General features: G+C 42.6%; 1 protein-coding gene across 5 annotated transcripts in view; it reads right to left on the reverse strand.

Moving 5' to 3' along the window:
- The window catches only part of LOC124544907 (pyridoxal kinase), a 127,772-nt gene that overhangs the window by 89,970 nt on the left and 13,903 nt on the right, over window positions 1–23,899 (reverse strand). For all 5 annotated transcript variants that reach the window (XR_006967575.1, XR_006967574.1, XR_006967573.1 and 2 more), the window contains exon 4: window positions 8,164–8,284. Coding sequence is in view for 2 of the 5 variants with exons in the window: in XM_047123640.1 (XP_046979596.1) it covers window positions 8,164–8,284 (121 nt within the window). In the remaining 3 variants the exon portion in view is untranslated. The remainder of the gene's footprint in view (window positions 1–8,163; window positions 8,285–23,899) is intronic.

Below are 23,899 nucleotides of genomic sequence, written 5' to 3' on the forward strand. Positions count from 1 at the left end.
CGAAGTAGAGAGGATATAAAATGTAGACTGGCAATGGCAAGGAAAACGTTTCTGAAGAAGAGAAATTTGTTAACTTCGAGTATAGATTTAAGTGTCAGGAAGTCATTTCTGAAAGTATTTGTATGGAGTGTAGCCATGTATGGAAGTGAAACATGGACGGTAAATAGTTTGGACAAGAAGAGAATAGAAGCTTTTGAAATGTGGTGCTACAGAAGAATGCTGAAGATTAGATGGGTAGATCACATAACTAATGAGGAAGTATTGAATAGGATTGAGGAGAAGAGAAGCTTGTGGCACAACTTGACCAGTAGAAGGGATCGGGTGGTAGGACATGTTCTGAGGCATCAAGGGATCACAAATTTAGCATTGGAGGGCAGTGTGGAGGGTAAAAACCGTAGAGGGAGACCAAGAGATAAATACACTTAATATAGATAAGGAGTCCTAAAAGAAACTTTCATTCTGCAATGAAGTGTGCACTGTTTTGAAACTTCCTGGTAGGTTAAAGCTATGGGCCAGACAGGGACACCAATGTTCTGAGTTCAAGTCCCAGATCAACAAACGACTTTTAATCTGGCAGGAAGTTTTACATGATACTTTCCTAGCAAGATAAAATGTTCTCCCATTGTAGTATAAAATACAACCAATTAAAAGATGGCACATTGAAACCAGTACGCCACAAGCAGTGCACACAGAGGACCTTCCATCAAAGGAGTTAGCCATCTGAGTGCAGTACCCTATTCTTAATTTATTAATCCACTTCTCTCTGTGTTTGTCATGGCAGAATAATTTGCTTAATCTCATACAATTTGTTATTTGACCATGTTATGAAAAGCTTGGATTGCTATTCACAATATAACAGAGATATTGGGTCACAGATAGAAACAATAAAAAAGACTGTGTTTAATCAAACCTTTGGCCAAAGGGCCTCCTTCTGAATCAGATCCCCCCCCCCCCTCCCCCTCTGGCCAAAAGCTTACTTGTTTGACAGTCTTTACGTTGTGTATTTTTGTGACTCAAAAGCTCAGCTACATTGTAAGTACCAATCTAACGTTTTCAAAACATTGTCATTATTACCTGGATTTTCCATAATTTGTTATTTGTACCTCCAGCCACTCATTCTTCCATTTACAAATAACTTTCTTCCTCTACAATGAAACATTAGTATCCAGAGGCACTGCAAGTGGTAGTACCTTAATAATTTTACAAGCACACCTTGCAGCCACATTACCATGACATTTTTCTGGAATCCCACAAGACAAGGCTTCAAGCAAAATGACAACTCCTCTCCTTGGCATCGCATTACATGAATCGTGTCTTGTCTATTGTTTACTATTTTGTCCATTCATTCTCATCCCATCCGATAAGTCTCCCCTGACCTGGGGTTCTGGGTGACCTTTCCCTAAACCTCTCCAGCCCTTTTCCTTCACCCCTCTTCCTTCCCCTTCAACTCTCCTGCCAGAAGAAGGAGCCCCTGGCTTTGTAAGCCTGTAGAAGTAAAAACTTTGTGTGTGTGTGTGTGTGTGTGTGTGTGTGTGTTCCCCTGCTGCCACTTGGTGAGTAGATTTTGCATCTATCAGTTTATATTATACTGTTTTGTCCATTAGGTACATCTGCTGAATGGTCTAAAGAGCACTTACGGAAATAGAGTAGATGAATAAGTTATTCTGTCAGTCATATTTCATATGCTCCAGTGCCTTTAAGACTGCATAGAGCTCCACATCACATCAAAGACAGTAAATTTGCTTGGAAGTAGAGTCTTATAGGCATTGTTGGAGAAAGTTGCTGACAAACCAACATTGTCAGCTTGCTTATATTCTTCAGCACACAGTTGTGAATGGGTACCTGGTGGCTCGGAGGGAGACAGTCTATTTGCTGTTGGGGAAAATGGGAAGGAGGGGTGGTAGGTGTACGAGCTAAGCATAGGATGCACAGATATCTGAGCCAGTGTGGCACAGTGCACAATGACAGTGACATGGAGATATGAAGTGGAAAGGAGTGACAAGATAGAGGAAGTGGAAACTCTTGGGTGGAGGGTTTGGGGACAATGGGTTAACAGTTATTGAGGATGGAAGGGTTACGGGAGCAAAGGATGTGCTGCAAGGATAATATCCATCTGCACAGTTCAGAAAAACTGATGGTGAAGTTAAGGATCCAGATGGCCTGGGTTGTGAACCAGCCATTGAAATCAGGCATCTTGTGTCACCACATAGTTAACTTCATTCTTAGCCACAGTTTGGCAATGGCCATTCACTCCAATGGAGAGCTGATTGGTTGTCATACCAACACAAAAAGCTGTGCAGTGATTGCAGCAGAGATGTCATATGACATGGCTACTTTTAGGTGTAGGACAAACCTGTGACAGGACTGGAATAAGAAGTACTAGGCAAATGGACTGGGCAGGTTTTACATCTCGGTCTACTGCAGGGATATATTTCCTGTGGCAAGGGTTTGGGTTTGGGAGTGGCATAGTGATGGACTAGAATGATTGGGTGAGTGACAGAACACCACTTTAAGAGGAGTGAGAAGGATCTGGAGTAGGATGCCCTTATTTCGGGTCATGTTGGTAGGCAATGAAAGCCCTGATGAAGGATGTGGTTCAGTTGTTCCAGTCCAGGGTGATACTGGGTGACAAGGTGGTACTCCTTTGTGACTGATTATTGGGGGTAGTTTGAGGATTATAGATGTGAGAGGAAATGGCATGTGAAATCTTTTTGCAGACTAAGTTTTGGGAGTACTGCTTGTCTGTGAAGGCCCTAGAGTGATCTCTGGGCAAGGGAGTTCTCATCACTGCATATACATGGTCCACGGGTGGCCAGGCTTTATGGGATGGAGCTTTTAGTGTGGAAGGGATGACAGCTGTCAAAACGCAGATACTGTCAGTGGTTAGTGATTTAATATGAACAAAGGTGTGGATGGAGCCATCAGACAGCTGGAGGTCAAAGTTCAGAAGTATGGCATATCTGGTTAAGTGCCAGGTGAAGCAGATGAGAGAAATGGTGTTGAGATTGTGAAGTAATGAGGATAGGTTGTCTTTGCCCTGAGGCCAGATTGTAAATATATCATCTATGAACCTGAACCACACTCAAGGTTTGATGTTTTGGGAGGCTAGAAAGGTTTCCTGTAGATGGCGCATAAAGAAGTTGGAATAGGAGGGGACCATCTGGGTGCCCATAGTTGTGCCGCAGATTTGCTTTATATACCTTCTTCTCAAATGAGACGAAGTTGTGTATCGGGATATAGTTGGTAAGGTGTATAGGAATAAGGTACTGGGTTTGGAGTTTGAAGGAAACAGAGAGGTAGTGTTTGATAGTGGCAAGACCATGGGCATAAGTAGTAGCACATGATCAGCTATAATGCAGCATCCAGGATTGATGGGTTTATATATTTTGGGGAGCATGTAGAAGGCGGGTGTGTGGGGTGTTGTTGGGGGTAAATTCTGGGATAGGCCTGAGTATTTCAGAATGGACTGGAGATTGTGTTGGACTTCTGGGATGGGATTACTGTAGCTTGTAGGTTGAGGAGTCAGACAGTTGCTGGAAGCCTTCTGTCAGGTTGTGATCCATCACAACAGTGGTTGAGCCTTTGTCTATGCAGGGAGGATTATTCAGTCAGGGTTTTTCTGAGGTGGTAAATGACTGTCCTCTCATCTGCTAAAAGGTTAGTGTTCTTAGCAAGGGACCTAGGGAAGGATGGCGAGGCCAAGTTACAGGTAAGGACTTCCTGGAAGGAGATCAGGTGTGGTTAGGTGGGAGAGCGGAAGGTGAAGTTTGGATAGTAGTATGAACTCGAAGAGGCAAGGTCCACAATTAGAATTAGATTGGGTTTGGTTGGTGGCAAAGAATTGTTCCAAAATGGTTAAACTGGGATGTGGGGCTGAAGGTGAGTACAAGGGCACCCATGTGGCACCCTTCTATGCCAATATTTTTCTGGGCCATCTAGAGGAAACATTCTTAGTCTCCTAAAGCTCCAAACACCTCTCTGGTTCAGGCTCATTGATGATATCTTCATGACATGGAATCAGGGCTGGGATACTCTATTTTCATTCCTTCACAACCTAAACACATTCTCTCCCAACAGCTAAATCTGGTCCTTCTCAACCCAATATGCCACCTTTGTGGACATTGACCTCCACATCTCTAATGGTGTCATCCACAGCTTTGTCCATATTAAACCCACTAACCACCAACAGTAGCTGCACTTCAACAGTACTCATTCCTTCCAGACCAAAAAAGCCCTCCCGTACAGATTGGCCACCCATGTACTGCATATCTGCAGTGACAAAGACTTCCTTGCACATTATGCTGATGGTCTCACGAGGGTCTTCACAGACAGGCAGTATCCCTAAAACCTAGTCTGCAAATAGATCTACAGAGCCTATCAACATACACACTTAGTCCTTCCACCAACCCCAAGAATCAGCTGTTAAGGAGTGCCTCCTGGTCACCCAATATCACACTGGAGTGGAACAACTGAACAATATCCTCTGCAAAGGTTATGAATATCTATCCTCATGCACTGAAATGAGGGACATCCTATCCGAAATCCTTCTCACCTCTCCTAATGTGGTGTTCTGTCGCCCACATCCTAGCACAGCCCTACGGCACTCCCATTCCCAACCCCCTGCGATATGGATCATATTCTTATGGAAGACCCAGGTGCAAGACTTGACCAATCTACCCAACCTGCTTTTTATTTCAGTATGATAACCAACCAGCTGTCCACCAGAATGAATTGCCATCGTCAAACAGTGGACAAGAACACAGTTGACCAAACAGTGCCATGCCATGCAGCTAAGCACAACATGCTAGATTTCGATGCCTGCTTCACAGCCCTAGCCATTTCGATCCTCCAATTCACCACCAGGTTTTCTGAACTACGCAGTTGGTAATTATCCTTTTAACACACCATTTGCTCCTGCAATCCTCCTGGCCTCATTCCACATGAACCCACTACCCCACACCCTCCACCCAACAGTTTCCACTTCCTCTGTTCTATCACCCTGTCCCAATTCACACCTCCATGTCATCTTCATTGTGCTCTGACACCCATGCGTCACATCATGCCTGGCTTGTGCACCTGCCATCCATCCCTGCCTCCTCCATTCCCAGCCAACAAACCAAATGTCTCCCTCTGAGTCACTAGCTACTCACCTCTAATCCTTCTTTCTACCTTTTGAAAATATTTCCTTGTATCTACCCCACTGCCATACAGCCCCAACACTGTCCATCTGCCGAACTGCAATTCTGGCTCTGTGCATCCCACGTGCATTTTGTTTGTTTATTTGTGTGTGTGTGTGTGCGTGTGTGTGGGAGGAGGAGGGGGAGGGGGGGGAGGAGTAGGTACATGCACATACGCATGTGCATGAGTGCGTATAATGTAGCTCGGAAAAAGGATTCATTCTGAAAGTTAGCATGTTTTCTTTCTTTTTTGTGCATGCTTGTTCATGACCCAATGCTTCTGATTTTTGGTGAGTAGTCCCTAATTATATCCCCTCGGTTGAAACATTCATGCCTGCAAAATCAAATTTGTCCTTCGCTCTGATTACAAATGGTCTTGCCTTTGTGGTTTAAAAAGGTATGTGCTTCTGATGATCAGCCGATGAGATTAAAGGCTGGAGATCTGCAATCAATTAGACCTTACATGTTGTTGTGGTCTTCAGTCCTGAGACTGGTTTGATGCAGCTCTCCGTGCTACTCTATCCTGTGCAAGCTTCTTCATCTCCCAGTACCTACTGCAACCTACATCCTTCTGAATCCGCTTAGTGTATTCATGTCCTGGTCTCCCTTTGTGATTTTTACCCTCCACGCTGCCCTCCAATACTAAACTGGTGATCCCTTGATGCCTCAGAACATGTCCTACCACCCGGTCCCTTCTTCTTGTCAAGTTGTGCCACAAACTCCTCTTCTCCCCAATTCTATTCAATACCTCCTCATTAGTTATGTGATCTACCCATCTAATCTTCAGCATTCTTCTGTAGCACCACATGTGTGTAGCAGACCTTACATACATGTAACAAAATTGGAACTCTCAATTGATTACTAAAGGCTCTTTCCAAACCTCAGCACAATGGCTGGGAATGGGGCCTTTTGAAGGTTCCTTTCTTGCCTTCACAGTAAACAGAAACTAAGATCTTTGCCATAACAGTCACGGACCATTCACGACATGTTGAAGACTCTGTGAAATAACAACAGAAAGGACTTTGGCTACTCCCCACTCGAACCCTGCCACTAAACCACTTTAGAGCTCTTTCCTTGTATTTGCACATCTGAAGCAAGCAGGTGAGTTTCTTGTCAAACACGAGATTGAGAAAAATCTGAAAATTACCTTTTTTATATCAGTTTCAGTTATCACAGTTTTCCTAGACTGGAATACACACAAAAGTTTGAAAAATTGAATGTTCCTTTAGCATTTAGTGAAATTTTTAATAAGAAATTTATGAACTGAGGCTGTATAAGATGTAACTGAGTCCCATGTGAAGCACATGGTTCATTTGTGATACTCTCACTATTAGGCCTCTATAGTAAGAATGAGTCCACAATATTAACGATTACCAGGCAGTATTTCTTCACATATCTTTTACAGTCTTTTTTGAGGAGGCAATGTACTCATCTATGCAATAGCAGGATAACAGTCAATCCCAGTTTGGATTTCAAAACTCTACTGAGACAACTATGTATACAGTCACTAAAGGCATATAAAAGTTTTTAACTTCTGCAGTTTATTACAGGCATCTGATTGAGTCCGTCATAACATTCTATTTTTAGAAGTTACTGTTTTATGGATTACACATTTCAGCACAGCCTTAGTTTACTCCTATTTAAGAAAGGGGCTGTTCAAGTACATCCTGGAAACCAGTACTTCAGCATATGATACATGTGATGTTCTCAAAAGCAGAGAAATTCTCAAGTAAAAATTTGTAGTTAATCGCTAAACTATTAATGGCCAGCAGATAGGATACACATACAATTTTTATGGAATATTCTGTTGGCACTAGGAGGAACACAGACATATAAAAAACTTTAATGTGTGTGTGTGTGTGTGTGTGTGTGTGTGTGTGTGTGTGTGTGTGTGTAGCTTCTGTTCAATTGACACAGTACAAATTATATCATTCACCAGGAAAAATACCTGTGGGATGTCAATTAACTATCTAATATTCTTATTCTTGTTTAATATTCTTATATATGTATTTACACAACAAATACTTCACTGATCCAAGATGTACCACCTTTGAAGATTAATTCATAACATAGAAGGAAGTGATCATATGTAGAATGTGCTTCTTGATTCGACTTTAATGTTATAGATGAAGTTTCTAGCAGTAACTGAATATTAATATCTATTTCTGGTGCTTGTGAAACAATGTTATTAGTTTGTAATTGCAGAATACTGTTTTTTAAGATTAATAATTGTTGTGAAGCATTTTAAGTTTGCTGATTTATTGGTTTTTCTTTGTCTGGTATAGATGAGTTCACGACTTGGGTCATTACAGGACAGTAAAGATTTTTAAAGGCCCCCCCCCCCTTTTTTTTACTTATGTAGGATACAATGAGCTGAATTCTAGGCATTAAATTTAATAGCACACTTTATTTCTATTTTCTTATTATAACAGAGAAACTCTACCCATACTAGCTGGGTACCGTTAATGTTAATAACTATCTCAGTATCACAAGTATTATTTCTACTCACTGATTCTATCAAAACTCAATTTCTGAGATGGAAAAAGACTATCTCCCTGTAGATACATTCCATCCTGGATTTTTCATGTTTGATTGGAGATAAATTGGAGATTCCTGAAATTTTTTGAAGGCCCCCCACCTTCAGAGTTGATTTACAGCTTAGTGAGCCATACTTCTGTTAGCCACTTAATACTACATTTTCACTTTTAAATAGTGTCCTTACATTCATGTGAGCTTCAATATTACACCTATTCACGTAAACCAAACAAAATATTTTTGTTACATTTTTCTCCGTAATCACCGAAGTCACAGCCAGAACATGCGATAAAAAGACCACAAATTTCAATATTGGAAGTAATGTCATGAAAATAGTGCTGAAAAAGAGCACACTTCAAAAAGGTACAGTTCCCATGTGGTGCTAAAAGGGAAGAGATGGACAATACACTACTAATTATTTTTATAGTTTGCATTTTATAATGATACTCACTCAACTTCATACTGGTTTGGAGTGATGATATCAGCCAATGGCACAATTACATCACGATAAATAGGAAGCAGTTCTTCTGGAACGTACATTCGTCCATTGTCTCCCATTACTGGATCACACACTGTTGATATGCAAATTAAGCAAATAAATTCAAGGGAGTTGAGGCATACACAAAACATTCGAGTAGGAAAAAACAATGAGAACATAAAGAACTTAATAATTTGATAGCCTCTTGCACATACAATACATAGTTACTATCAACAGTAAATATTTCATACAAAAGCCAAAAAATGTTTTACAATATTATCAGGCTAAAGCCATGCAAACCTAACTGGTCATATTAAATGACAAAACTGTAGGATCTCTCTGGTATTTGAAACCCGAAACGAAGTCTCAACTACTGATGGCAGTGTTGTAATGTGTGGGGTAGTAGCATACTGTAAAAATGCCGCTGTTGTTACAGATGTAGATAAGTACCTTCTTTGAAATATACTTCTGTATTCTTTTTAATACATGGTCCAGTCACATTAATGTGAGCACCTGTCAAAATCCTTGAATAACAACTTACCACAGCACAGACATGCAGGAAGATAGTTAATGAGGCTCTAGAAGGCACTGACAGGAATGTGGAGCCATGCTGACTCCAGTGCTGTGCTGGGTTTCAGGGTTGAGGATCAATGACACAAACAGCCCAATCGACATAGTTCCATGTATTCTCTATTGATTTTAAATCCTAGGAATTGTTGGCCAGAGAAGTAGGGTAAACTCATGACAGAAAGATTACTAATTTATATCTAAAAGTTCATCAATTGATTAGAAGGAGTTGTCATTAAGATATTCTTTTAATTTGTTTTTAAATATTGGTTGGCTGTCTGTCAGACTTCTGAAGCTATTCAGTAAGTGACCAAGGATTTTGTGGCAGCATAATTCACCCCTTTCTGTGTCAAAGCTACATTTCACCCAAAGTAGTGAAGATCAGCCTTTCTTCTAGTGTTGAAGCTATGTACATTGCCATTGATTTTGAATTTGGGTGGGTTGTTAACAACAAATTTCATAAGTGAATATGTTGCGAACCTCCTGTGAACATCCCTAGTTCCGTAAATAAATGCCTGCAAGATGATATTGGATGGGCTCCAGCTATTATTCTGGTTATATGCCTTTGTGCAATGAATAATATTTTCCTTAATGATGAATTACCCCACAATATGATACCATATGGAAGCAGTAATTGAAAGTAGGCATAGTAAGCTAATTTACTTATATGTTTATCACAAAAATTTGCAATAACCCTGACACCTGTTGCATGGGTTCTGAGGCAATGCTTAGTTTGTACAGGTGGCTGCCGGTGGTGGTGAAGACTGCTGGTCTTGCCTGTAGGGTGCAAGCAGAGCTCCCAGAGTTGACCAGGGTCCTTTGGTTTGGAGCAAAGTGGGGGGTTGTCTCATCCAAAGGCTTCGTCGACTCTGTGACAGTCATGGCTGCAGATTTCTGGAACTGCGTTACTGTGTGGGGATTTGGAGTACTTCTCTTGATAGGTCAAGGGTGCTCTACACAATGGAAGCAGCTACTTAGATAGCAGAGTACTTGTGAAGTGCACATGAGGGTTTCTTAGGCTAGGCAGCAGTTTGAGGTGCTCTGATGAACACTTGCCAGTCAGCTCACAGCAAGGGAAGGCAAACAGCATTCAGAATAGACACTTCATCTGTCACAATTTTTATCACTAAACTGTTGAAGTATTTGTAATAAAGTTCCCAAATGTACTACCTCCGGGAAAGTTCTCACATTCTTCTGCCTTACCTCTTTCCCTTTCCTTCATCACCCTGTTTTCTCCCGTGTACAGAATTGGTACACAATATGGTTGTGCATCACCTTCATGCTATTATTGGGGATGCCTTTTTTCATTTAATTCCTCTCACACTTTTCATTAATTTATTACTGCTGTTAGTTGCAGAAATTATTTTTGCATTACTTTTTATGAACTTTATAAATCAGAATATTATCTTTGTGTGTGTGTGTGTGTGTGTGTGTGTGTGTGTGTGTGTGTGTGTGTGTGTGTGTGTGTGTGTATGTTTTCCCACTTTCTTTTGTTTTTGTGTGTGTCTGTTGACATCACAACACTTCTGCTTTGCCGTGAGTGGTCTCTACTCCTGAAGTATTTACATTTGACCAGAACTTTCCAACAAAACTGTTATGTCGATCTATTTGTATGATTTTCTTGGTTCCAACTGACACTGTATTCATAGGATATTACTATTCTTTATTTCACAAAGAGTACAATTTTATATTTCCGTACATTCAAAACAAGTTTCCAATCTTAGCACTACTCTGAAATCTTATCGAGCTCCATCTGGGTATTTGTGAAGCTTTGTTCAAATAGTACTTCATTATGCAGTTGACAACTGCAACATCTGCAAAAGTCTGAGGTTATTATTAACATTATCTGCCAGGTTGGTAATATATAACAAGGGCAGCAGGGGTTCCAATACATTTCTCTGGGACATACCTGAAGTTACTTCTACCGCTGTCAATCACTGTCAGTCCAAGATGACGTGCTATGTCTTCTAATCAAGAAACCCTCAATGAAATCACAAATTTTGTTTTATGCCATGTGTGATTGTACCTTTCTTTGTAATCATTGGTGTGACACTACATCAAATACTTTTCAGAAGTCAAGAAATATTGCATCCATCTGACTGCCTTGACCCAAGGTTTTCAGTGTGTCACATCAGATGCAGATGTAGATAGATGTAAAGAAGAGCATGTGTTAGGGTTCATGACCGATGTTTTTGGTATTCATGCTAGTTAGCGTGGAGAAGGTAATTCTGTTCAATACGTGTTTCTAATGGTGTCATGGTTAAGGATTCTCTTTTATTATTATTTATTTTTACTGTTCATCCAAAAGTTTTAAGTGCTTCTCTCTTCAGTACCTGCAAGTTTTAGGTGGATCTGGATTTGGATAAATTCTATAACAGCCTCACAAGGATTCCACTGGGTCCTGGAGCCTTATTTAATTTTAGTGATTTAGTGATTCAGTGTTTATCAGTGCCACTGGCACTTGTATTTCTATTGTGCATCTTTACAATTGTGTGAGAATTAAATGGGGGCAATATTTCTGTATCTTCCTTTGTAAAAGATCATGTGAAAATGGAGGTCAGCATTTCTGCTTTTGCTTAGCTGCATTTGATTTCCATTCGTAAGTAATCCATGATTGTCCAGACATTCACTTTGGTGCCACTGACAGCCTTTACATTTTACCAGAATCTCTCTGGGTTTTGTGAGAGATCCTTCGGTAAGAAGGCTTCATGCATTGCTCTTTTGACAGTCAAACATATTTCATTCAGCTTGTCTCTCCCTAGAGCTTTTATGTTTTGTTTCAGAGCTATTATGCAGTAATCAATGTTTCTTTATCAGTTTACTTACAGCAACTGTATGTCATGGAGGGTCACTCCTATCATAAACTGTTCTACTAGGTACATATCCATACTATTATGCCCCGAATAATATTCCAGGTGGACATTAAAAATTGTTTAAGTTCTTCCCTGGCAATGCCAGAGGCAGAGCAGAATGGAATCAACAGTCAACCAGAAAGCCACCCAGAGAGAAATGCCGATGGAGTAACAGCAAACACAGATGCTAATGAAACACAGGGACGGGCTGAATGCTCAAAGCAATATAAAAAAAAAATGACATCATGATGATAGTGGGATAGTGTCATAATGGCCATTGTGAAAAATGTCACAAGAAAGCTCAGATTGAACGCAAGAGTAACTAATAAGTCATTGACATAGCAAAAAAGAGCTATAAAAGATGAAGTTGTGACATCCTGAAGTAAGCAAGGGTGCTGATGAACTCAGAAAACTGGGGTACCTTTGGGTCATCCCTGCAGAAGGATGTCTTTAGCAAACTTCAGTTGCTTTGCCCCTTGTTCCCTCAATAGCTGCAGGAACAGCCTCTTCAACATGCTGAATGAGGCCTCCAGGCATACACGCAGAGTGCAAAAGGTGATCATTCCCACCCCTTGTTACCATTTCCCTAATGTGTGCCACTGTTTGTCATACACTCCAAATTTTAGCATCAACATCTGTAGAATGACCAGGTGCAGAAATTATTAAACAAAAGAAACATGAAAACTGTTTTAGATGGCCAAATTTTATACAGAGAAAGTGAAAAGACATCAAACAATGGAAACTCCAGGTAGGAATAGCAACAATGTACAAAAAGACAAGATTGCTGCTTACCGTAAAGAAGACATGTCACGTTGCAGACAGGCACAATTAAAAGTCACTTACATAAAGCTTTTGTCAACAGCCCTCATCAGTAAAAGAGAGACACACACAAGCAAGCATGCCTCACACACACGACCACCAAGTCCAGTATCCGGCCCAAGATGCTGGAGTTGGCAGTCATGTGTGTATCAAATGTGCTTACTTGTGTGTGTGAATGGTGGGTGTGTCTCTTTTATTGATGAAGGCTGTGGGTGAAAGCTTTATGTACACGTTTTAATTGTGCCTGTCTGCAACTTGGCATGTCTTTTTGATGGTAAGTAGCAATCTCTCTTTTCCTACAAAGTAACAAGAGAGCTGTGCATAATTTAAATATTAACATTTTGCTGCCTCCTACAAGCAGTTAATAAATATTTGGTCAATAATGTGCCTATTTAGCTCAAAGAAAACAAAACATGTGGTGTGAGTTTATTTGGGGGAGGGCTTAGTACCTGTACTGAGTGTGTCATATTTGAATGTATTCAGCGTGTTTGAAAAATTTTGGTTTCGTATTACTGCTTTCCATGTGTATGAGTTTTAAAGAAGAGAAAGATGTTCGATATCACCAGTTCTCACTATCACACATAAGTTTCTTGTTGGTGTGTGATTTATTTGCTCTACAACTCTCATTATTACAAATCAGCTGTTTTATAATTCCACATCCAGATATGTACTTTGTATATCATGCCTAAAATACTGATTGCCATTTTCAGCTCAGCCCTTACAGTTCTGATAGCTCAACTGCTAGATACCAGATATCTGAATTTTGGTCCATATGTATTTACCAAATTGCTAATTTTGGATTAAAAGACACCACTGAAAAGTAGAAGTGTTAAGTTGTTGACAGGCACACACGGAAGAAAGAAAGTTTGCTACCTTTTGGAGTTGGAGCTATCTTTTGATGAGCTAGAATAACACTAACACAAAAAACACACACACACACACACACACAACACACACACACACACACACACACCTTGCACGGTTCAAAATGGCTCTGAGCACTATGGGACTCAACTGCTGAGGTCATTAGTCCCCTAGAACTTAGAACTAGTTAAACCTAACTAACCTAAGGACATCACAAACATCCATGCCCGAGGCAGGATTCGAACCTGCGACCATAGCGGTCTTGCGGTTCCAGACTGCAGCGCCTTTAACCGCACGGCCACTTCGGCCGGCTACCTTGCACGGTGCCAAATGCCAACTGAACTAACATTGCCACAGTGCCAATGCTATTTCTCAGCAGGTGGACTGGTTGTGGTTGCGGTAGTATCGAATGGGGTTGTTAAGAAGAGAGGGAGGCAGGGAGAGGGACTGGCAAAGGGTGGCTAGTGGCTTGGAGAGAGGCAGCTAGTTTACTGGCTAGGAATGTGGGAGGGAGGGGAGGCAATTGCTCAAGGCAACATGGGTTGTGAATTAGGAGGATGTGACAGGATGGAGGAAGGGGAAACTGTTGGGTGGAGAATGAAGGAACCGTGGTTTACCTGAGATTGAGGCCAAAATGATTATGGAAGCAGAGTATATTGTAAGGATAACTTCCATCTGTGTTGTTGAGAGAAGCTGGTGGTGGAGGGAATGATCCAGATGGCTCGGGTTGTGAAGCTGTCATTGAAATTGATCATGTAGTGCTCAGCTGCTTGTTGTCCACTGGGTGCTCAATTCTGTTCTTGACAACAGTTGGGAAATAGTCATTAATCCTGGTGGACAGCTGGTTGGTGGTCATACCAACGTAAAAAGCTGCACAAAGATTGCAGCAGAGTGGTATACGACATGGCTGCTTTCACAAGTGGCCTGACCTCTGATGGGGTAGGATAAGATTGTGACAGGACTGGAATAGGAAGTGCTAGGTGGATGGACTGGGCAGGTCTTAGCTCTGGGTCTACCACATGGATATGATTCCTGTGGCAAGGGTTCAAGACTGGAAGTGGCATAGTGACTGACTAGGATATTGTGGAGGTTGGGTGGATGATAGATTACCACTTTAGAAGGGGTGAGAAGGATATGGGGTAGAATGTCCTCTTTTCTATGAATGATGATAGGTAATCAAAGACCTGATGAAGGCTGTGATACTAGATGATGAGGGGTTTTCCCCTTTGCCCTTTGTAGCTGATTCTTGGGTATGGTGGGAGGTTGGGGACAGGGGGGGGGGGGGGGGGTGAAGATATGGCCTGGGAAATCTGTCTGTGGACTAGGTTTGGAGGGAACGCCTGTCTGTGAGTGCATTTGCATGGCCTTCAGCATGCTGGCTAAGGGAGCTCTTGTCACTGCATATACATTGTCCACAGGTGGATAGGCTGTATGGGAGAAATGTTGTTGTTTTTTGTTAGTGGGTTTAATGTGGACACAATTGTGGATTGAGCCATCAGAGATGTGGAGGTCAAAATCCAGTAAGATGGCCCATTGGGCAGAGGAAGACCAGGTGAAGCAGATGGGAGTAAAGATGTTGAGGTTGTGAAGGATTGTTGGTAAGGTAGGATGTCTTGGCCCTGAGTCCAGATCACAAATATATCATCAATGAACCTGCACCAGACTCGAAGATGCGAGATAAACACGTTAACGTAGGAGGATGCTATGTGGGTGCCCATGGCTTTGTCACAGATTTCTTTGTAAACCTTTCCTTCAAACGGAAAATAATTGTGTGTCAGGATATACTTGGTAAGGGAATGAAGTGGTAGGTTTGGAGTCTGAAAGATGTTGGGAGAGTAGTGTTTGATTATGGCAAGGTCAAAGGCATGAGGAATTTTGATATATACACTCCTGGAAATTGAAATAAGAACACCGTGAATTCATTGTCCCAGGAAGGGGAAACTTTATTGACACATTCCTGGGGTCAGATACATCACATGATCACACTGACAGAACCACAGGCACATAGACACAGGCAACAGAGCATGCACAATGTCGGCACTAGTACAGTGTATATCCACCTTTCGCAGCAATGCAGGCTGCTATTCTCCCATGGAGACGATCGTAGAGATGCTGGATGTAGTCCTGTGGAACGGCTTGCCATGCCATTTCCACCTGGCGCCTCAGTTGGACCAGCGTTCGTGCTGGACGTGCAGACCGCGTGAGACGACGCTTCATCCAGTCCCAAACATGCTCAATGGGGGACAGATCCGGAGATCTTGCTGGCCAGGGTAGTTGGCTTACACTTTCTAGAGCACGTTGGGTGGCACGGGATACATGCGGCCGTGCATTGTCCTGTTGGAACAGCAAGTTCCCTTGCTGGTCTAGGAATGGTAGAACGATGGGTTCGATGACGGTTTGGATGTACCGTGCACTATTCAGTGTCCCCTCGACGATCACCAGTGGTGTACGGCCAGTGTAGGAGATCGCTCCCCACACCATGATGCCGGGTGTTGGCCCTGTGTGCTTCGGTCGTGTGCTGTCCTGATTGTGGCGCTCACCTGCACGGCGCCAAGCACGCATACGACCATCATTGGCACCAAGGCAGAAGCGACTCTCATCGCTGAAGACGACACGTCTACATTCGTCCCTCCATTCACGCCTGTCGCGACACCACTGGAGGCGGGCTGCACGATGTTGGGGCGTGAGCGGAAGACGGCCTAACGGTGTGCGGGACCGAAGCCCAGCTTCATGGAGACGGTTGCGAATGGTCCTCGCCGATACCACAGGAGCAACAGTGTCCCTAATTTGCTGGGAAGTGGCGGTGCGGTCCCCTACGGCACTACGTAGGATCCTACGGTCTTGGCGTGCATCCGTGCGTCGCTGCGGTCCGGTCCCAGGTCGACGGGCACGTGCACCTTCCACCGACCACTGGCGACAACATCGATGTACTGAGGAGACCTCACGCCCCACGTGTTGAGCAATTCGGCGGTACGTCCACCCGGCCTCCCGCATGCCCACTATACGCCCTCGCTCAAAGTCCGTCAACTGCACATACGGTTCACGTCCACGCTGTCGCGGCATGCTACCAGTGTTAAAGACTGCAATGGAGCTCCGTATGCCACGGCAAACTGGCTGACACTGACGGCGGCGGTGCACAAATGCTGCGCAGCTAGCGCCATTCGACGGCCAACACCGCGGTTCCTGGTGTGTCCGCTGTGCGGTGCGTGTGATCATTGCTTGTACAGCCCTCTCGCAGTGTCCGGAGCAAGTATGGTGGGTCTGACACACCGGTGTCAATGTGTTCTTTTTTCCATTTCCAGGAGTGTAGGAAGGTGGATCAACAGTGATGATTAGTGATAAGGGAGGGAAAGGGGGGGGGGGGATGATGGTGGAGAGATGGTGAACAAAGTGGTTAGTATCTTTGATGTGAGAGGCTAGGTTTTGGGCAATTGGTTGGAGGTTTTGGTCAACAGGATTGCAAATTCTTTTAGATGGAGCACCATAGCCTCTGACAATGTAGTAGCGAGGATTGCTGTGTTTGAGGATTTTGGGGAGCATTTAGAATGTGGGTGTGCAGGGTGTACTTGGGGAATGAGGGAGATGGGCTGAGGTGAGAGGTTCTGGAAAGGGCCTATGGATTTCAGTAGGGATGAGAAGTTATGTCGGACTTCCAGAATGGAATCATTCTGGCAGAACTTGCAGGTGAAGAGTAAGGCAGTTGACGGAGGCCTTCTGGCAGATAGTCACTGCAACTCATTACAATGGTGGTGGAGCCTTCGTCCGCAAGGAGGATGATTAGATCTGGATCTGTTCTCAGATTGCGTATGGCTGTCTTTTCTTCTGCCAAAAACTTAGTGTTTTTAGGAAGGGACCTGGGGAAGAATGGTAAAGCCAAGTTGCTGGTAAGGAATTCCTGGAAGCTGACCAGAGGATGGTTAGGTTGGAGGGGGCAGTTGGATGCTGGGATTAGGTTGGCTTTCCTCCACAAAAACCAGCAACCCTGGATACCCCATAGTAGCTGGCTATTGTGCTCCCACTGAAAGAATTACCACTCTTGTTGACCAACACTTCCAACCAATTTCCCAAAACCTAGCCTCACACATCAAAGATACTAATCATTTCCTTTGCCCCCATTCCAATCCCCCCCCCCCCCTCCTTTATCATCCGGCTACCTACTTCTCCTGTTGGTGCCATCTCCCTACACACCAAAATCCTTCATGCAACAGCCTTGCCACTGTCTAACACTACCTACCCAGTGGCGGAATCGAGGTTCGAGACATTACCAATTCACTCACTCAGCATCATCTACTCCAGTCCTGCCACACAATTAACCTACCCCATCAGATGCCAGGCCACCTGTGAAGGCAGTCATGTCATGTGCCAACTCTGCTGCAAACAATGTACAGCTTTTTATGTTGGTATGACTACTAACCAGCTGTCCTCGAGGATGAATGGCCACTGTCAAACTATTGTCAAAACCAAAGATGACCCCCCCACCCCCAGTGGCACAACACGCTCAATTTCAATGGGTGATTCACAATCCAAGTCATTTGAATTCATCCCTACAGCACCAGCTACTATGAACTACACAGAGGCGAGTTCCACAGTGTCCTGACCTCAATGTCAGGTAACCCCAGTTTTAAATAGGAAATGACAGGAAAACGGGAAGTGAGACAGGGTTGTAACCAATCCCTGATGTCATTCAGCTGTACAATGAACAAACAGTAAAAGAAACTAAGGGAATTGAAAGTTTAGGGAGCATAAGTACAAACTTTGAGTTTTGCCAATGACATTTTAGTTCTGTCAGAGATGGCAAAGGGCATGATAGATCATTTGAACAGAATGGATAGTGCTCACATCAACATAATTCCTATTTGATGGAAATTACTACAAACAAATGGAGTGATGATAGGCTGCCCACTGTCATCAGTGGTGGCCAATATGTTTATGGAGGCTTTTGCAGAAGCAGCCCGAGTTGGCAGATTACACCCTCTTGTGCTTCTTCCTTAAGATGATACATTCTCAATTTGGTCATGTGGACGATATCACCAACAAGATTTCCTGCAACACTGGAATTTGCTGCACCAAATCATCAAATTCACAATAGTGAAAGAAGGAAATAATCAATATCCATTTCTGGATTTGCTCTTCAAACGAAGGCACACCAAGACACAGCATCTACCATAAACAAACGAATACAGATCTATATTTGCATGCCCACAGATGACATTTCCCCTTCAGGACGAAAAGTTAGCCTAAGCACACTAGAGCACAGAGCATGCAAAATCTCGAACCGACACTGTCTAGCAGCCAAATTCCAGTACCTAAAGGCTGTGTTCTATATGGAGGGCTACATCAACCACCACATACAACATGCCTTTTGACCAAGAGGCTGAGACCACAGCTTGCTGAGGATAAAGAGAAACTTGTTGCAATTGTGATAATTCCATCTGTCACAAACACATCAAAAAAAAAATTGGAATAGTATTCCAAAAGTTTAATGTCAAGTGCATTTTTCACCCAACAGATGAAAGCCTTCTTGAGGCCAGTCAAACATGACCCAGAAGCCCAAAAAATACAGCTCTTGTCACTGTGGGAAGATGTATATAGGCCAGGTTATCCAGGCAGTACAAGAGAGATGTGCTGAGCATAAATGCTACACAGATAACAAATAGCTGACAGAATCTGTTGTGGCAGAGCACTGTGTGTCTCTCAGACATGACTTGAATTATGATTGCACCAAGTAGTTGCAACAGTCCAACACCTTCCAGTATCATACCCTAAAAGCAATTGTAGAGATCACATTATGTGATGAACTAACAAATAAAGATAGCTTTTTTCAGCTGAGTAAAGCCTGGGACTCAGCCTTGAGCATGGCAAAGAAAAGTGGAAATCTATGTGAAAATCCATTCCCATGGTGGAAACTGAATGGGATGGAGACATACTGTTGCTGCACCAACAGGGACACGCATCTAGCAATGGCAGCAGCACGTCTGGAAATCCAACGATGTGCTTTCCCCACCACCACACCCAGAGGTGGCCAGTAGGAGGTGAAAGGGGGGACAGGAGAGGGGCAGGATATTAAAGTGGTGCCCAGGAAAAGCAGTCTGTTATCAGAAAAGCCGGATAATGGAGAGCAGTTGCCTTGCCAAAATATCCCACCTTCCATTCAACACAATCCATCTGAATAGCTGAGAAATAATCAAAATCTTCCTATTCTAGGAAAACCTAAAATCATCATTCTTGTAGTCAGCAGCTAGTTGGTTGGTTGGTTGGTTGGTTTTTGGGGGAAGAGACCAAACAGCGAGGTCATCGGTCTCATCGGATTAGGGAAGGAAGTCGGCCATGCCCTTCAGAGGAACCATCCCGGCATTTGCCTGGAGCGATTTAGGGAAATCACGGAAAACCTAAATCAGGATGGCCGGACGCGGGATTGAACTGTCGTCCTCCCGAATGCGAGTCCAGTGTGCTAACCACTGCGCCACCTCGCTCGGTCTAGCAGCTAGTAGATCACCATCAGCACACAGCAGTGTTCAAGATAAACACGTCCAGGAAAGACTTTCTGACTTTTAAACTTATATGTGAACAAATATGTATGTTTTTCAGAAACTCTTTTGTTGCTACTGCTAGCCTGCATACTGTATCAGACCAGATTTGTGACTGTGTTTAGGACTTCCTAAGAGATAGAACTCCACATGTTATGGTTAACATGAGGAGATAAGCAAATGTAAAGATAATTTCCCAAGTACCCCAATGGAGGTTTATATGACCATTAACGCTATCTGAACAGACCTCAAAAGTCACAGTGGTACTGACCAACTGAATTGCCATCCTCAGCCAATAGCCATCACTAGATGTGGGTATTGAGGAGCAGGTGGTCAGCACACTGTCTTCTGGCCACTGTCAGTTTTCGCAACTGGAGCTGCCACTTCTCTGTCACATAGCTTCTCAAATGGCCTCACAAGAGCTTCGTGCACCCTGCTTACCAACAGTGCTCAGTAGATCTGGACAGTCACCTGTCCAAGTGCTAGCCGAGCCCAACAGCACTTTAGAGGTCTGATGGGAAGTGGTGTTACCACTGTGACAAGGATACCGGCATAGTCTTTATTGTTTACAGTAAACACTGATGAGGCAAAACAATATGCACACTGCTCACCGTAAGATTGAATGCCCCCTGTAGCTGTTGCCAGCTCGTGATATGGCAAGGAATGTATGTAAGTGGAGAATAGACAAACAGGGAATAATTCCAGTCATTATGTAGGTCACAAATGGGGAAATAAATTGACATAGTGACTTTAAAAAAAGGCAGATTGTTATGGCCTGGCAGCTAGGAATGAGCCATTCAGAAACGATGAAGCTGCTTGGCAGTTTGCTTGCTACTGTCATGATCATCTACAGAAAGTGTCTAAATGACAGTGAAACCACTAGTGGGCAGTGTCGTGTTGGACAACCAAACCTCATCACACAAGCATTTTGGAACACACCATTCAGTGCACATTGTTGAACATGGTGCTCCACAGCAGGGGTCAGCAATATTGCAACATGGATCAATGCAAATGTGTCATGTGGTTAGATTAAGCACATTTCTTGTTACATTAGGTAGATGATCATACCTGATATGCCATCAACCAGGTGAACAGCTGCCTAAATATTGCACTGTACTGTAGGTGCATACTGTTGGCAGAACAAGTCAGCGAAGGAAAATTTGGGAAAAAAATTCATGTAAACACAAACTTTTGTTCAGTGTTAGGGAGGAATGCCATGAACAACATACTAAAAATCCTGATCAGTGGGGTTGAGTGGGCATTTAAAGGCCACTTTTTATGTTTTTCATTTATAATTTGAAAACCATGGCTTCTAGAAAAAATGTTTCCCTGTAAAAAGTTAATCTATATTCAAACTGATACAAAGTATGAGTTACCCATTTTTCTCTAGGGCTAACAGCTTCCATATTGCAGGGCATAGGGAAATTACAGACTATTAAAAATATTGTCGCAGAAGAAGCTGAGTAGCACCGTGGTGTAGTGGTTATGATACTAAACTGTTGCATGGAGGGTCGTGAGTTCAAAACTCACCTGGACTGTAATTTTAATTGCTATATTCGGTTCGAGTACATTCTAGAAGTATCCACAAATGTCAAGATCCAGGAATGTTCTGTAGCTGCATATATACTTTATGTGTTATGGCCGGAGGCAGTTTGCTCCGCACTCTTGTATGTGCAACTGCTGAGTGAACCTTTGTTAAGTGAAGTTAGTGTTTGTCATTCAGCTAATTACACCTTCTTCTACATGACAATATAATTTTAATGGTACAGAATTAACATTTATCCTTAAATGAAGTGAGTTAAAAAAACAAATACTACATGTATGTACTACATCTAAGTGCAACAGAGCCTTATTAAGGGATTAATTGTGTTCCAGGGTGTGGAGGATGTGTGGGGTAGAAATGCAAGGGGTGGTAGGTCACTGGATTGTATTCTTGAACATCCCTTAAAGCGCAACCACTTAAACAAGTCACTTAAAATTATATTCAGTTTTTAATTCTTGATGTTAATGACGTGGGAGTATGTGTTTGAACCACCTGCAAATTAAATCCCGACTTGCCGTAATATTCAGGTTATCTTTATTATAGTTAATGAATTTCTACAGAAATGATGTAGCCAAAACATGATATGCTGTTGTTGTTGTTGTTGTTGTGGCCTTAGTCCTGAGACTGGTTTGATGCAGCTCTCCATGCTACTCTATCCTATGCAAGCTACTTCATCTCCCAGTACCTACTTCAGCCTACATCCTTCTGAATCTGCTTAGTGTATTCATCTCTTGGTCTCCCTCTACAATTTTTACCCTCCACGCTGCCATCCAATGCTAAATTTGTGATCCCTTGATGCCTCAGAACATGTCCTACCAACCGATGCCTTCTTCTAGTCAAGTTGTGCCGCAAGCTCCTCTTCTCCCCAATTCTATTCAATACTTCCTCATTAGTTATGTGATCTACCCATCTTATCTTCAGCATTCTTCTGTAGCACCACATTTCAAAAGCTTCTATTCTCTTCTTGTCTAAACTATTTATCGTCCATGTTTCACTTCCATACATGGCTACACTCCATACAAATACTTTCAGAAATGATTTCCTGACATTTAAATCTATACTCGATATTAACAAATTTTTCTTCTTCAGAAACGCTTTCCTTGCCATTGCCAGTCTACATTTTATACCCTCTCTGCTTCGACCATCATCAGTTATTTTGCTCCCCAAATAGCAAAACTCCTTTACTACTTTAAGTGTCCCATTTCCTAATCTAATTCCCTCAGCATCACCCGAGTTAACTCGACTACATTCCATTATCCTCATTTTGCTTTTGTTGATGTTCATCTTATACCCTCCTTTCAAGACACTGTCCATTCCATTCAACTGCTCTTCCAAGTCCTTTGCTGTCTCTGACAGAATTACAATGTCATCGGCGAACCTCAAAGTTTTTACTTCTTCTCCATGAATTTTAATACCTACTCCGAAGTTTTCTTTTGTTTCCTTTACTGCTTGCTCAATATACAGATTGAATAACATCGGGGAGAGGCTACAACCCTGTCTCACTCCTTTCCCAACCACTGCTTCCCTTTCATGCCCCTCGACTCTTATAACTGCCATCTGGTTTCTGTACAAATTGTAAATAGCCTTTCGCTCCCTGTATTTTACCCCTGCCACCTTTAGAATATGAAAGAGAGTATTCCAGTCAACATTGTCAAAAGCTTTCTCTAAGTCTACAAATGCTAGAAACGTAGGTTTGCCTTTCCTTAATCTTTCTTCTAAGATAAGTCGTAAGGTCAGTATTGCCTCACGTGTTCCAGTGTTTCTACGGAATCCAAACTGATCTTCCCCGAGGTTGGCTTCTACTAGTTTTTCCATTGGTCTGTAAAGAATTCGTGTTAGTATTTTGCAGCTGTGACTTATTAAACTGATTGTTCGGTAATTTTCACATCTGTCAACACCTGCTTTCTTTGGGATTGGAATTATTATATTCTTCTTGAAGTCTGAAGGTATTTCGCCTGTCTCATACATCTTGCTCACCAGATGGTAGAGTTTTGTCAGGACTGGCTCTCCCAAGGCCATCAGTAGTTCTAATGGAATGTTGTCTACTTCGGTGGCCTTGTTTCGACTCAGGTCTTTCAGTGCTCTGTCAAACTCTTCACGCAGTATCGTATCTCCCATTTCATCTTCATCTACATCCTCTTCCATTTCCATAATATTGTCCTCAAGTGCATCGCCCTTGTATAGACCCTCTATATACTCCTTCCACCTTTCTGCTTTCCCTTCTTTGCTTAGAACTGGTTTTCCATCAAAGCTCTTAATATTCATGCAAGTGGTTCTCCTTTCTCCAAAGGTCTCTCTAATTTTCCTGTAAGCAGTGTCTATCTTACCCCTAGCGAGATAAGCTTTTACATCCTTGCATTTGTCCTCAAGCCATCCCTGCTTAGCCATTTTGCACTTCCTGACGATATCATTTTTGAGACGTTTGTATTCCTTTTTGCCTGTTTCATTTACTGCATTTTTATATTTTCTCCTTTCAGCAATTAAATTCAATATTTCTTCTGTTACCCAAGGGTTTCTACTAGCCCTCTTCTTTTTAC

This window comes from Schistocerca americana, chromosome 8 (assembly GCF_021461395.2).
Source record: "Schistocerca americana isolate TAMUIC-IGC-003095 chromosome 8, iqSchAmer2.1, whole genome shotgun sequence".
Classification (NCBI taxonomy): domain Eukaryota; kingdom Metazoa; phylum Arthropoda; class Insecta; order Orthoptera; family Acrididae; genus Schistocerca; species Schistocerca americana.